A 14,013-nucleotide genomic window follows, 5' to 3' on the forward strand; every position below is an offset into this window, starting at 1 on the left:
AACGAAAAAGTTATCGCATCAAGTCGCAGCCGCGCGGCCACCGGAGCATGCATGACAAGGCATTTTATGCTGCGTCACGTAGCAAGATAACCTCTTGCGTGGTGGTTCTTCATGTCGGCTAGGGGCTTTGGCTGGCACGATTGCACGGTCTTATCGATCATGCGGCCGTTACCGGCCGTCTTCCGCGGCTTTTGAAACCGAATAAAAAACGCCACGTCTTGAAGAAACAGTCGACTGCGCGGGAACACAAATGCTACTGCGTACGAGTCATTGATTGATTGATTGATTGATTGATTGATTGATTGATTGATTGATTGTAAGGTTCAACGCGCCGACAAAATGAAGGCGACGAGGCGCGCCGTATAGTGGAGGGCTCCTGATTGATTTTGACCACCTGGGGATCTTTAACATGCGCCGAAGTCTCGTATATACACGGGCGGTTTGGCTCTTCGTATCCACTAGAAAAGCGGCCGCCGCGGCCGGGACTCGAACCCGCGTCCCCGTTCTCAGCAGCACAACGCCTTAGCCACTGAGCCATCGCGGCGGGTGCGTACGAGTCGTGGCTGTAAGAAAATTAGTGCCCTTTCCACTCTGTGAAGAAAAATGACCTACGAAGCTGGACGCAGTCCACGGAGTGCATGAAAGGAAACACGTTTGTTCGTAAATAGCGACTGAGCATACTTCCTAGCCAATTACCTGAATGAAACTTGGAAGGACCGAAGGTTCAGTCTCGCGGACAAGCTAGGAGCTGACTCCCGCTTCGTAGGCATCTCACTGTTCGTGTAACACACCAACCCAATCCTCTCGATCACTGAGAGGGCACCGGACAAGTCGCATTGGGCCGTTTGACGTCCGCGTTTAAACCTCCCGCCAGCACAACGGAGGCGCCATCAGTAAGGACCGCGTGCACGCACCCCTCCCCCAAACCGTGCACGCCGGCAACCGGTTATGTGCGCGGGCTTAGAAGTGAAAGAAACCTGAACAAGTAATACTGCCCATACTGCCCCACGTCGGCGTTTTAAGCGGGCAAGTTGCCCTTCATCCGGGAGGTATTCATATACTGCGTCGCAGTAAAAACAACCTAGTCGGTAAGGGAGACACTTCTTTATTTTATACTCTACCGTACAAAAGGCCACTTCTTTGCCCTTAACAACAATCGTACACAGCCGACGATGACGACGACGACGACGATGATGATGCTGTTTATGAAGAGGAGAAGCAGAAGAAGGAGGAGGAGGAAGATAAAAATATTTTGTTTTTTGTTTTTGTACAGACGGAGTCACTGCTTGGGATCCGCACTGCCGTTCATGGCATGTGGAGCGAAAAATTGACGTCCCACTATAAACGCATTGAACCGGAACATAGTTCAGCCAAAAGATCCCTTGTTCGAGTTCAACAGTAACGAAAGGTTCCAGTAGATGGCTCGAGCCGTGGAACGCGGTAAAATTAGATTGACTTTAGCAAACCTCATCCGGGTTTATTGTGGGAGGAACGGAAGGGAGGGGAAGAGGCGGTAGAAGAGGAAGGGGTGGTGGAAGACTATCGTCTTTCAACGACATTTGCAGCGAATTGAGCAAATACGCGGCCAATTTTTTTGTCTAGCATTTTTTTAAACCTAAACTTCAAAGCAATATAACCGGCCCGTTAAAAATGAAAGGGCACTCTACACATGCAGCCGCTGCTAACAGGAATGCACAAACAAAAATAAAAGCCGTTGTGGGAAAGTTCTAGTAACACACACACGATCAAAATTAAATCATTGCGATCACCCTAAATATATATTTGTCGAAGTAATCGAACAACCTAACTCGAACCCTTATGGAGCACCCTTTGAATGATTCCTTTGCTTTATTATGGTACGAAACAACGGCTAGGTATACAGGGTGTCCCAGCTATCATGCACCAAGATTTAAAAAAAGGGAAATTGCGTAACTCGAAGAAAACCTAGTGCATAATGTTTGCAGTACTGTGAAGAAGCGGAGAGTAATTTTTCCGTTTATGAGACTTAATTAATTAATTGTAATTAATTATCTAACTTGAGAAATACTGTCCTAATCACTAAAGTGTCAATGAGGCACTTGTAGGTAACCACGAGGGGCATCTAACTGCGCTATTTTCAGCAACGAACTAATTGCGTACTCATTTATTCGGACTGATAAAGGAAACCCGCGAAATATGAAAAATACCACGTGATAACGCTTACGCGCGCACCGTAAAGCAACGCCCTCAAACAGGTTGCCTCTGAGTTAGCCAGAATAAAATAGACAAAAGAAAGAAAGAAGAAATCGCGATCGAGTTTGTTCCTTATCTGCACACGCGTCCCGCGAATCTTGCTGCTGCTGCTCCTTCCATGCATGCTATTATCAAGGTGATGCGCTGTCTCTTAGGGCGGGTAACACGCGAAGCAGTTGCTTTCAATCAGCTTTGTTTGGGGACGCTGCTTTACAATGCGCGCGTAAGCGTCATCACGTGGTATTTTTCATATTTCGCGGGTTTCCTTTATCAGTCAGAATAAATGAGTACGCAATTAGTTCGTCGCTGAAAATAGCGCAGTTAGATGCCCCTCGTGGTTACCTACAAGTGCCTCATTGACACTTCAGTGATTAGGACAGTATTTATCGAGTTAGATAATTAATTACAATTAATTAATTAAGTCTCATTAACGGAAAAATTACTCTCCGCTTCTTCACAGTACTGCAAACATTATGCACTAGGTTTTCTTCGAGTTACGCAATTTCCCTTTTTTTAAATCTTGGTGCATGATAGCTGGGACACCCTGTATATATGCCGGTCGACGATGCACGTTTTTCTTTTGTGTGTGTGTGGCAAAGCGCTTCACTGTGAGACTTGCATGACGTGCAGCGGAAAAATCTACATTCCTTCTTCGAGAAAGTTGAGAGAAGCGCTAAATCGGCGATTTTTGGTGCACAAAGTAAAACCATCCACGAACAGAGTTGCCAGGTCCTCAGAAGGACAAGTCGCCGGGAAATTGCCTAAAGAGCCAACATGTGCAGCTTTCCCGCTCATGGCAGTCCTTTCAACAGTGATTACTCTGCAATTTTTTAGCGAAATGAAAAGCACTTTTTCACAGTTAATATTTGGGGTGAATACGTGCTTTGTGCACAGTTTCAAGTCGCGAACGTTGCGCGACTGGGTTCCTGAGCCATGGGAACTATTCCATAGAAATGCATGGAGAGTTAGATTTGACAGCGAATAACACCGCAACAGGCAGGCGGTGTTATTCAGAAAAAAAAATATTCAGAAACCTGAAATGTTCTTTTAGCATTTTAATCTTCACGTTGACTTCTAGCTTTATGCCAAATACCATTTTCCTAAAGTGGTTTTTCTAGGTTCCCGAGAGGTTGTAATTTTGTGCGAGAAAGCTGGGTATGAAAAAAGTCGCCATCTTAAAGTGAATGTTCAAAAAAGAGCCAGAAAAGTCGCCCGAAAAGCAAGGAGATGCTAGTAAGAACGTTCTGATTACATTGGCGGAACAAATGCAGAAATTTCGAGACATAGAGAATTGTATCACAAATTTGATTCTTTTACTGTTGTATGAGAAAGCGCCAGTGGTTGACCACTGTCTGAAAAAACGTTAAAATATGCACGTCTCGCTGAAACATTCAAATAACATGAATGACTTAGAACGGGCGTTCGCCGCACACCGTGCTTTACCACTTTCGCTGCCTCTTTACATTACCGTGCCCTTTATACACCGTCATACACACTTCCCACCATTCTGCATGAAATTTGAAGCTCCCTTGAACTACTCCAGCATTACACCTTAAACCGACGGCGTTGCTTTAAGTACAGCTTGTTTCTCGTCATAACGTCGATAAAAATGTAAAGCTCTTGTCACTAAAGCGAAAGATTAAAGCAAAGTTGGATTTTGCATTATTTCAAAGAAGAGCGTTAACGGTGTGCGGTGGTCGCTCACAGGCACTTTCCAAGCAAGGGGTAGCAGACGACGCGCCGAGACCGATCACAACTAAGGCACTAAGGCCCCTAATTTTAGGGACCTTAATCCCAACGCTACTGCAGCGCCACCACCTGGTCGGCGGCAGCACCGGCCCACGTCGCGGTACTGGAAGGCCGCGCTCTTTGCCAACTTGCCTAATGTAAAAACGTTGGTGCACATGCATGACACACTTCACTGTGCAAGCCCCCCTGCTGGAATAAACAGTGCGAAAAAAATGGGAAGACTCATTTTTGTTAGCACTCCGCTGCATATTCTCCGACAGATCTAAAAGGGCATGATAGAAGCAATTCATTTATTTCACTGGTTGACATTGGCTACGGGCATGCACAGAATGTCTTCACTGAACTGTTCATCTTTATTTTTCTCTACAGCAATGCTGTTTGAAAGGGAGTCAATTGACACCCTTTTAAACAGTCAGTAGGAAGTCAACTGACTCCCTATTTAAATAGGGATAAAAAGCTGCACCTGCAAAATCAATGATTTCTGCCACAAATATGCAGTTCACCTTTTTTTTCCAACTTGTAGCCCTCTAAACTCGTGGATATACACCTCACAGCTGATCGCAGCAATAGAATAGGCGCTTAGAAGATCGATTGTGTAAACATGCAGTTCCCTTTTGCACTCAAAATGGAATAATTTATTTCATCGCAATGATAATGTCTCGAGGTCCATTGGAATGTACTCATTTATTGGGCATCTGATGTGTGCAGCGATGCCTTGGAAACAACGTACTCTTTTTGGAAGAGGAGGTTTTAGTGAAAAGTGAAGCGAAATCTTCCAGAAAAGAAAATGGTGAGCACATTTTCTCAACAAAGAATTGCAGGCCAAAATGCTCATTGCCCATGAAGGCAAACTTCATGATTGTTTCTGTCAATTGTTGGTGACTGCACCAGAGGCAAAAGCGGATCGCTTTTACATCCGGTCGGTCTTTAAATCTTCAACTCAAGAAGGGCTTCACAAACACTCGTGAAGAATGACTGCAACATTTTTTGGTTCCCTCGAGTGCATCCCTACCCTGTGGAAGCTGTGGCTGTAAGCAGCACCATCAATTTTGCTTTTGCTATTGACATGTTGTAAGAATGGGTTCATATATGTGGCAACGAAACAGGCAGCAGAGACTTTGCCTTTGACACAACACCATCTCGGAAATTGTATCCAATGCTTCTGAGAAATCTTTAAAAATCTCCAAAGCATTTAGAATCCCGGAGTTATTATTGTACAGTTAAACCGGCAGGATTTTGTGCTCGTCTGAATAGGGTTTTTCACTTCTGTGGGCAGCAGGATGAGGAGAATAGGATCTTGATCTCGTTCATATGGAACCATGGTGCTGAATTCCTTTGTACATATATGACACCGCACTAGAAAACTAAAACTACGTAGAGTGCTAGTTCTTGCTTTCACTAACGCAGAAGTATTATTTACCTCGGTAGATTGAAAATCCGGTGTCCCTGGCACACAAAATGGCCGCAGATGGCACACAAAATGGTGTACGGCTCAAGGTGAAAAAATGTGGTAATTGGGTTGAAAAAGAAGTTGGGCAAATTCGGGTCTGCGTAGGATTAAAACCAGGGACCTCCCGAATGCGAGACTAGCCCGCGTTCCAAAAATCACCACAGACCAGCGACTATAGCTGATTAAAGGTGCACTTAGTGAGTTGTGGTCTTCAATATGTAGAAACGTGTGGTAGAAACTTGTACCGATCGAGGCCTACAGGAATAATTTGAACACGCTAGTTACAGAAGTACAGTAAAACCTTGTTACAAGAGACACTGTCACCAGAGACAATCAATTATAAGAGACATTTGAATGAAAATGGTTTGGTTGGTTTTCCAATGATTGCCACGTTAGTAATTTTGCATACAAGAAACCTTGGTTAGAAGAGAAGTTTCCCTGGGGTCTTTGAGGGTCTCTTGTAACGAGGTTTTACAGTAGCAATTAAGTGAATAGAAAAGTAAGCGTCCCCTAAGGTCAACTTTGCTTGGCAATGCCAATGCAGGACTGCCCCGCGTGATAGCAACGAAGAGAATACGAAAGAGACGCCAAGTTAAAAGGGTAAAGGTGAACCTAGTGATTGCGTTGTGCCCTTAAACTTATATTCGGCTGCAGAGACCTGTACTGAGGCTTACATAAGTAATTTGTGGATTATAATTACAGAATTGCATTTGCGGTAAATGTTTTACTGTTTGGAAATACGAACGCCTGTATTTGCCGACGAGAAGATAAAACAAGACTCAAAACAAAAAATATAATAGTGATAATAATGAAAGGACGCATTTGGCAATTGGGCACCACTACTTTTGCAATCACTACCTTTTGTGTCCTAGGGATCTCTTTGAATCTATAGCCACTGCTAAGAAGACTAAGGTCGAGAAACTAACGTCAGTCCACAACTTCTGCTCCCAGCTGGCAGCACGGACAAGCAGAAAAAAAGAGTGCACACGCACAGCAAATAGAAGTACCACGGTGCTTTTATGTACAAATGCCACAACATGTCCCCGTTCCCAAATGTACATCCAGACACACACACACACATGCAGTGACGGAGGCAAAAGAAACAATGGTCCTTGCTGCAAAGAGTGGTGCCTGTGACTTCTCCTCCACGCAGACACAAATGTGATGGGGTGCACAGCGGGCATGGTGCCGTGCTGCGTTTGACGTACACAACATCAGTTTGGTGCCTGTAGAACTTGCACTGCACAGCAACGAGCGAACACATGTGCGGAATTGGTCGCCGTCACAAAAACAGCGCAGATTCAGAAATGGCATATCCAGTAATGTATCATTTCAGTAAAGCATCTAAACACTAAAAAGTGACATAGGTAACGGATGAAAAGTGATCTGCTGGGGTTGGGTGGAAGGAGAGGAGGTTGGGGAGATTGTACCTACTGCAGTCTCAGCAGAACATTCTAGTTAAAAAAAAAAAACTGCTTCCCACTAACCTCCTGTATGTTTACCCTTCAGATTTGCCACTAAATGTGCCAGTGCTAGTTCTTTTAGCAAAACATTCTGCAAAACAGAAATGCAATGCTGCTCATAAACCTGCTGCTTCCAGCTACACCTAACTCTGCTATGCGCTCCCACTCAAAACGAAGAAGTTATTTGCAACCAGCTACATCTTTCAGAAAATTAAATTTTTATTAGATATCAATAGGCCTAAGCTTTCCTTTCCTGAATTTTACTCTGGCGGTGTTGCAGTTTGTTAAAATAAATAATACTTAAAAATGCATTGTGATCTCTTTTGTAAATGTTACTTCTCTTTGGTTTAAAGGCAGAATAAGTTACCTCTGTGAACATCTTATTACTGCCAATTCGGTGCGACAAAATACCGGAAAACCGTCAGCTAGGCATTTTAATAGCGTAGACCTAAGAAAATAGCGGCTGTTGCGACTGCGGAGCAAAATTATTTTCCTGACACACCGCTGTCAAAGTTCCATCCCACTGACTGACTAGCAGAGCGAAACACTGGATGTAAAAAAAAATAGAGTATTAGATAATACGCAGCCTTGAGGAACACTTACACAGAAAAATATACAAAAAAAAAGTGCGAAAAAATTACGATGGTGATAAGGCTCAGACATTGGGTATATACTTATGTGCATCAATAGACCTCGAATGCATTCAGTACAGCAACCATCAGTGCAGCGACAGATAACCACATCAACACTGTGCAGGCACCACAAACAATGTGAACACTCAGTCCCCCTCATTCCTCCTCCTCACTGAGCACACTCAACTGTACAAAATCTCACACCACAACTCGCATGCTCTATGCTGGTTAGGAACCGCACGTCCCAAGCAAAGCCGTAACACTGACATTTGCTGCCGCTGCTAAAACACCTCAAGCGAACAAAACGCTCTGCCGAAATTTCTTTTCAAAACGCTCACCTTATGTACACAATCTTCGAAACTCCGTAATAAGGCTTCACTGGCCCGTATATAGCTCAAACCACACTTCTTGCTCCTAGGAAGAAAACCTTCAATGCTTCCGCAATCTTTAGAAAGGTATCCACAACGCGTTCCTTCCCACGGAGGCCCACAAAACAGCACACCACCTTGGATTTATAGACATGGTCATTGTACAGTCCCCTTGCTTGTTTAAGACCCCTGTCACACGGGCACTTTCAATTGCGGTCAAGCCCGATCCCGATTCCGCTCGAACTCAATCCTGGTTCCCCAAGCGCGATTGAAGTTTCCAAGTGCAATCCAAAGAAAGCGGCGATACTCTTGTCCCCACTGAGTAATGGCACATAACTTGACAACTTCAACTAACGCCACAAATTGTGTCGAATAACTTGACCCAAATAATCGTGCGGTAACGTTAATATAGTTCCTTATAACTATGACTGCTCAAAGTTACCAGACGCTAGCCGCCAAGTACATTTTTAGCGCCATCTGGCGTACGTGAGTGCAACCGGTGCAACTTCTCACATGGGATTAAAACGCGCCGTGTAGTGGCACCGGTGTGTGGAGCACGCTCTAAAAGTCAATTGCGCTTCACGTCAATCCAGACTGAAAGTGCCCGTGTGACAGGGGTGCAGGAAATGCTGACGCATTCAAACGGCATGACCTTAGAGGATAAAAGAAGTCGGGTATCAACAAAAAAAGGGGATACCAAAAAATAATAGATGCTCCCTGATAAATAAATTTGGAAGCATGGTAAAACAAAGCATACAAGAAAAACAAAGGCAACATTGTATATGTACACCCTCCACACAGGGTGCTGGTCACAAGAGTAATAACTGTACTGGTCAAGGCTAAAATGGTCCTTTTCTTTACAGCCACTCCGAGTGGGAAGCCCGCGTTACTGCCTTCAACGAAGGACCAAGGTGTAGAAAGCATAGTTTTGATAGATGGGATCAGGCACTTGGTCCCCTCAATCGGTGACTACATGCGCAGCTGGTCCACAGCTGCATAGTATGCAGTGATGTAATGGAATGCTTCCTGTATATACGCTGCGGACAAATGACTTGACTGCAGAGTGACATGTATGACGCTTCCAAATGCTCTGAGTGAGATCAAAATAGCATTCAAACAGTGAGCTGTTGTGTTAGCCAACCGTAGGCAGTCACTGTCCTATTCAAAAAGTTATATATTGTTCATGTGAAATGTGAACTGCATGGGTGCGTTAACTGCTAGAGCATGGTATACTCGGTGACAACTTAAGAACGGCACCTGAGTTGCCGCTGTGCCTTATCACCGTAGCCGGATGTTTCTCCGCGCAGCGCAAGTAGTGTGTTACTGGGAATATTTTGAACATGGCGTGAGCCGTTCCCGTGGTTTTTTGGACTTAATGTGCTTATAAACGACTCCAGTGACGACAAACAAACTGCGTGAGACAAGATAGACGATACCACGCATTCATAGCAAACCCCTCTCAAAATGCGCGCGCACTGACGTCACGGGTCCGGTGCTTTGGCGGAGTGATACACTACATGAGGTGGTGCCGTTCTTGAGTTGTAACCGAGTACAGACAGAGCATGTGAACATTAAAATAACTTTCTACATCCAAGCATAGTGCTGTAGAAGCAAAAAGTCTAACTGTGCCCAACTACATTCAACAAAGACAAAGCAGCCAATGGGTATTCTGTACGGCCAAATGCTGGAGACTGAGTGCTGCGGTTATGTTATCCTTTAGTGCTGTACATAAAACAGGTTTAAGTCATTAGGTGTGACTTTTGCAACAAATGAATGAATTAGTGTTCCGTACAATTTGTACCTAAGGTTGTGCTAAGAGCGCACGGGTAGTAGCTGAACTGGATTTGCTAATATTAGATTATGAAAACGCACTCTCCAAAAAAGCTATGCCATCCTTTGATGCATATGTTGGAAGAGTGACGTCCTTTTTAAACATCAGCATCCCTCGCAGTGTTCAAATTCAAAACCCGGGCGGGGACTTGCAATTAATGCCGGGTGAAAAATAAAGACAAAGAAAAACCTCCCATGTTCAACACAAAACTCGCTTCTCCGTACTTACTGACATAAAACCTAATATAAGTAAGCGAAAAAAGAAAAAAATAGTTTGAAACTTTTTCTCCTACATTTTCATTGAATAGCCTCACAGCACCATGCATGCATTATTCATTTCGAAATCATGCATGAGCCCGAAAAATTGTGTCTTTCCTGACATCATTGTTCAATGTCAACTGTACAAGTCATAATAAACTCGGGCACCCATTTCGTCAGTTGCAAATGGCAAGACAAAAAAGAAATAGAGAGAAAAAAAAAAAAAGCAGAGCAGGTAGAGTTCGAGTGCTTGCTCAATAAAATCCACTTTTTCAACCGTCCACATCTTCGACTTTACGGCCATCGTTGCAGCGTCTCAAAGCACTGAGTGGAGAGCACATAGATGCACTGAAGCACGCACACTTTCATCGCTGACTCCAAGCACTGAGACCGAAAGGTCCAAAAAGCCGTCAGCTCACCACAAGAGAGCAGCACGCAGTTCGCAATAGAAAATACCGCAATGCGCAGGAGCTAAACAGATGTCTTCAAACGTGGACCATGTTCTCCTTGTCTCTGTGCTTGACTAGCTCGCTGTGCAGCGTTCCGAGCGCCCTGTGGATCGTCTTGAAGCTTGGCCGCGCCGACGGCTTACGGCTCCAGCAGGCTCTCATGAGCGCATACGCCGCCGCCGGTGCCCCCTCAGGGCAGCCCAGGCAGTTGCCCTCCTTGACGAAGGCCACCACCTCCTCGTGCGTCATGCCGTAGTAGGGCTGCAGCGCAAACGAGAAGATCTCCCAGAGCACCACACCAAAGGCCCACACGTCCGACTCAACGGTGAACTTGTTGTAGAGGATGGCCTCGAGCGGCATCCAGCGGATCGGGATCGCGTCGTGTTCACTGCCCCGGTAGTAGTCGGCGGCGTACATCTTCTGCGAGAGCCCGAAGTCAGCGATCTTCACCACCATGTCGTCGCTGATGAGGCAGTTGCGCGTTGCCAGGTCGCGGTGGACGAACTTGCGCTCCGAGAGGTACACCATGCCCGCGGCGATCTGGCGCGCGAGGGCGACCAGCTCGAGGTGGCTCAGCCGCACGTCGCTGAACATGTCTCCGCCGCCGGCCGGGTTGCGGACGATGTAGTTGGAGGGGGAGCAGGAGCGCAGGTACTCGTTGAGGTCCCCCTTGCCCATGTACTCGAAGAGCAGGCACATGGGGCTGCCCACAGCGCACACGCCCAGCAGCTTGACGATGTTGGGGTGGTCGAACTCCGCCATGAGACAGGCCTCGCGCTCAAAGTCACTCTGGAGGTCCTCAGACGCTTCCTCCTTCAGCATCTTCACCGCCACGGTGGTGAACTCGTCGCCCTTGATGAGCCCGGGGGCCTTGGCCTGCGGGGGGAAGGACAACAGAGGGGCACGTTGCAACAAGTGGCGGTATACACTTAAGCTGTGACATTTCTGCATAACGCCCAATGCCGGATAGAATTGATAATGTCCAGATAGAATAACGTCCAGATTGATAACGTCCAGATAGAATTGCGGGTTCACGTAGAACGTGCAATATGTAGTGGATGTACACAGGATACACACTTCCAAAAGTGTAAGGGTAGCTCAGTCATTAACCCTTTCGCTGTCACTGACATACCGGTATGTTTCCGCATTTCGCCGCCTCAGTGCCACATACGTACCAGTACGTTCTCCATTGTGCATTCAAAAATTTGTGCCAAAGCGCAAAGCGGGCGTGCCTGGACTGTTCACGCCATCTGTCGAGTCTTTCCAGTAGCTCGTATTTTCACTCGCTGTCTCTCTGCAACGGTATATTGAAGAGTACGGAGCGAACGTGCCCACCCTTCGTTGCTGGGGGGCTCGGTCGCCCTGTGCGCTGTACTCTGTCAGGATGAGTGACCATGTGGCACGCGTGCGATTACGGACACAAGGGTTGTTGTTGTGCCATCCGCAATGGGTTTCTAGGTTTTTAAAGACGATAGTCTTTCTTGGGCTACTTAAACCCAGAAATTTTGGTCTGTCTGTATGTCTGTCTGTGACTCGATTCAGCCACCCGGCCAAAGCAAAACAATGCCTGCGCAATAGTCGTATATAGTCACAGCTAAATCTACCCGTCTATGTCCGGTGTAATGTTCATACTTGTCAACATTGTTGAAGAAGAACAAGACATTTAGCAAATATGAGACAACAAATCAATACAGAAGTGATATTTGCAGTGTTACTTTATAAAAAAAATCAAACATGCTTGACTTTTGCGAAATTAAATACTTCATCAACTGCAGAAAAAGAATTCACCCCACCGTCGCCTGCTGTCGCCCGCGCCACTATAGCTCCTGGCGCCATTTTAAGAAATCAACCGGCAACAGTTACGCAAGGTTCCACTAGATAGGTTCCACGTTCTGCTTGCAACGCACGTGGAGTAGAGAAACGCGGTTCTATAAACGCTGAAGTAGGGCGCCTCGATTAACGCGCGCCTTCGCCGTACGGCAGCAATCGCATCGAGACACCCGGTTTGGAGCAGTGGAACACGGGAAATTTAAAATGATTTAAGCAAACATTTGGCGTCTTTACCTTGGGAGGAGCGCGATGCAAGAGGAACAACATGAGAGGTGAGCAGGAAAGCGAAGGGAGGCATTTACTTCGCAAAAGCCGATAAAGACTATCGTCTTTTGACGGCATTTGCAACGAAAGGAGCAGATAAGCGGCCAATTTTTTTTCTTTTGTTTCGTTCCGACATCTGCTACGGTTTGCTAGGTTAGCCCAGTGCATCGTTGCCTCTCCAATAGACCAAAACATGACTCAATCACGGCTTTCACTCGCGCGTTGTGTGGGCTGCTGTAAGTGCTTCCTCCAATGCGTGTGGTTACTTTCGGATGGCTGACCACGCAGGGCCTTCGACTGCAGACAGGAGCGATGGTTCTTCGATTCCGATCCGAATACGAGCCAAGCTCAAATCCGCATTCTGAGAGTTTCTCATCCGAGGAAAGGGTGCGAGTTCCACAGCGTTAGATTCTTATGTTGAAACGGTGGGGTTGTCGTCCCGGAAGCGTGCACGGCAAACTGAAAATATCTGGAAGAAAGGCGATTTCTCCCCCACGCTCTTTCCTTTCCACACATTACGTACCAGGCGCTATTATAGTCAGATAAATCACTAGGTTCCTTCCCTCATATTTCGGAAACCAAGCTGACACTGGGAGTGTGTCACGGCCAGAAAAACCCGGCAGTGAAAGGGTTAATTATTTCGAAGCAGTATTTATTTACTATTGCTCACATTCTGACTGGCATGTTACACCTTATACCACACCAAAAATGCACATTCAGAGGTGTATAAGCTGAGAAAAAAAAAAAAAAAAATGAAGCTTGAATATTTGAATACGAATCGAACAGCACCTTCGCAAATAATTCGATTCGTGAATCGAATATCTACTATATTTGATTTTTCAAATATATACGAGTGGATTTTCCTAGTGGGTCAGGTTCTGTGAAAGCGAAAAATATTGGCCCACACAAACGCACTGCTGGTGCACCGTCCGCTCGGCAAGTTTCCTCCAAATCGCGCTTTCAACTAGACCGCCTTGCAGAGGCCGTAAATTTTACCCCACTGCACGGAGTAATTTGCCATTGCAGCGATAAGATCTTTTCTTTGTGCCGTCACCGTCGACTCTGGCCGCCATTTTGAATATACTGCGACCGGATGTTTACATGTTAGGGCAGCTTCCGGTAAAGCAACCACCGCCGCTTTTGTTGTTTTTGACAGTGCCTCCGTTTTCTTGCATTTTTTCAATGGAGTTGGTGAGTGTCAGTTGCATTTTTTGTTCTTTTAGACCATAGGGGATAGCGCAGGCTCATGCGATTTCCCTTGTGCTAGCTTCCGAGGTAGTGCCTTATTGTGGTCTGTGCCGTACCGTATTGTACCGTACGGTACAATACGGTACGGTTGTACCGTATTTTGGCATCATACTTTTCCTGCCTGCAAAGAAGTGCTCACTATGGAGTTACGAGGCGCTGTATAGTCGTTGCCGATGGTTGCAGTACAGAAAATCTGGTGCAAGCCGTTCTTCAAATGCGTATCGTGCCCGCTCCGTATTC

At 45.9% G+C, this 14,013-nt stretch overlaps 1 protein-coding gene across 1 annotated transcript in view; it reads right to left on the reverse strand.

Annotated features, from left to right (window-relative positions):
* Positions 1 to 6,429: 6,429 nt before the first annotated feature.
* Positions 6,430 to 14,013, reverse strand: part of LOC144162859 (muscle, skeletal receptor tyrosine protein kinase-like) — a gene marked incomplete in the record, with an annotated part of 645,867 nt that continues 638,283 nt past the window's right edge. The window contains 1 exon segment of the mRNA XM_077693565.1: positions 6,430 to 11,307. Coding sequence (XP_077549691.1) covers positions 10,468 to 11,307 — 840 coding nt within the window.

Source organism: Haemaphysalis longicornis, unplaced genomic scaffold (genome assembly GCF_048455015.1).
Source record: "Haemaphysalis longicornis isolate Haplotype H1 unplaced genomic scaffold, Haemaphysalis longicornis Haplotype H1 scaffold_12, whole genome shotgun sequence".
Lineage (NCBI taxonomy): Eukaryota > Metazoa > Arthropoda > Arachnida > Ixodida > Ixodidae > Haemaphysalis > Haemaphysalis longicornis.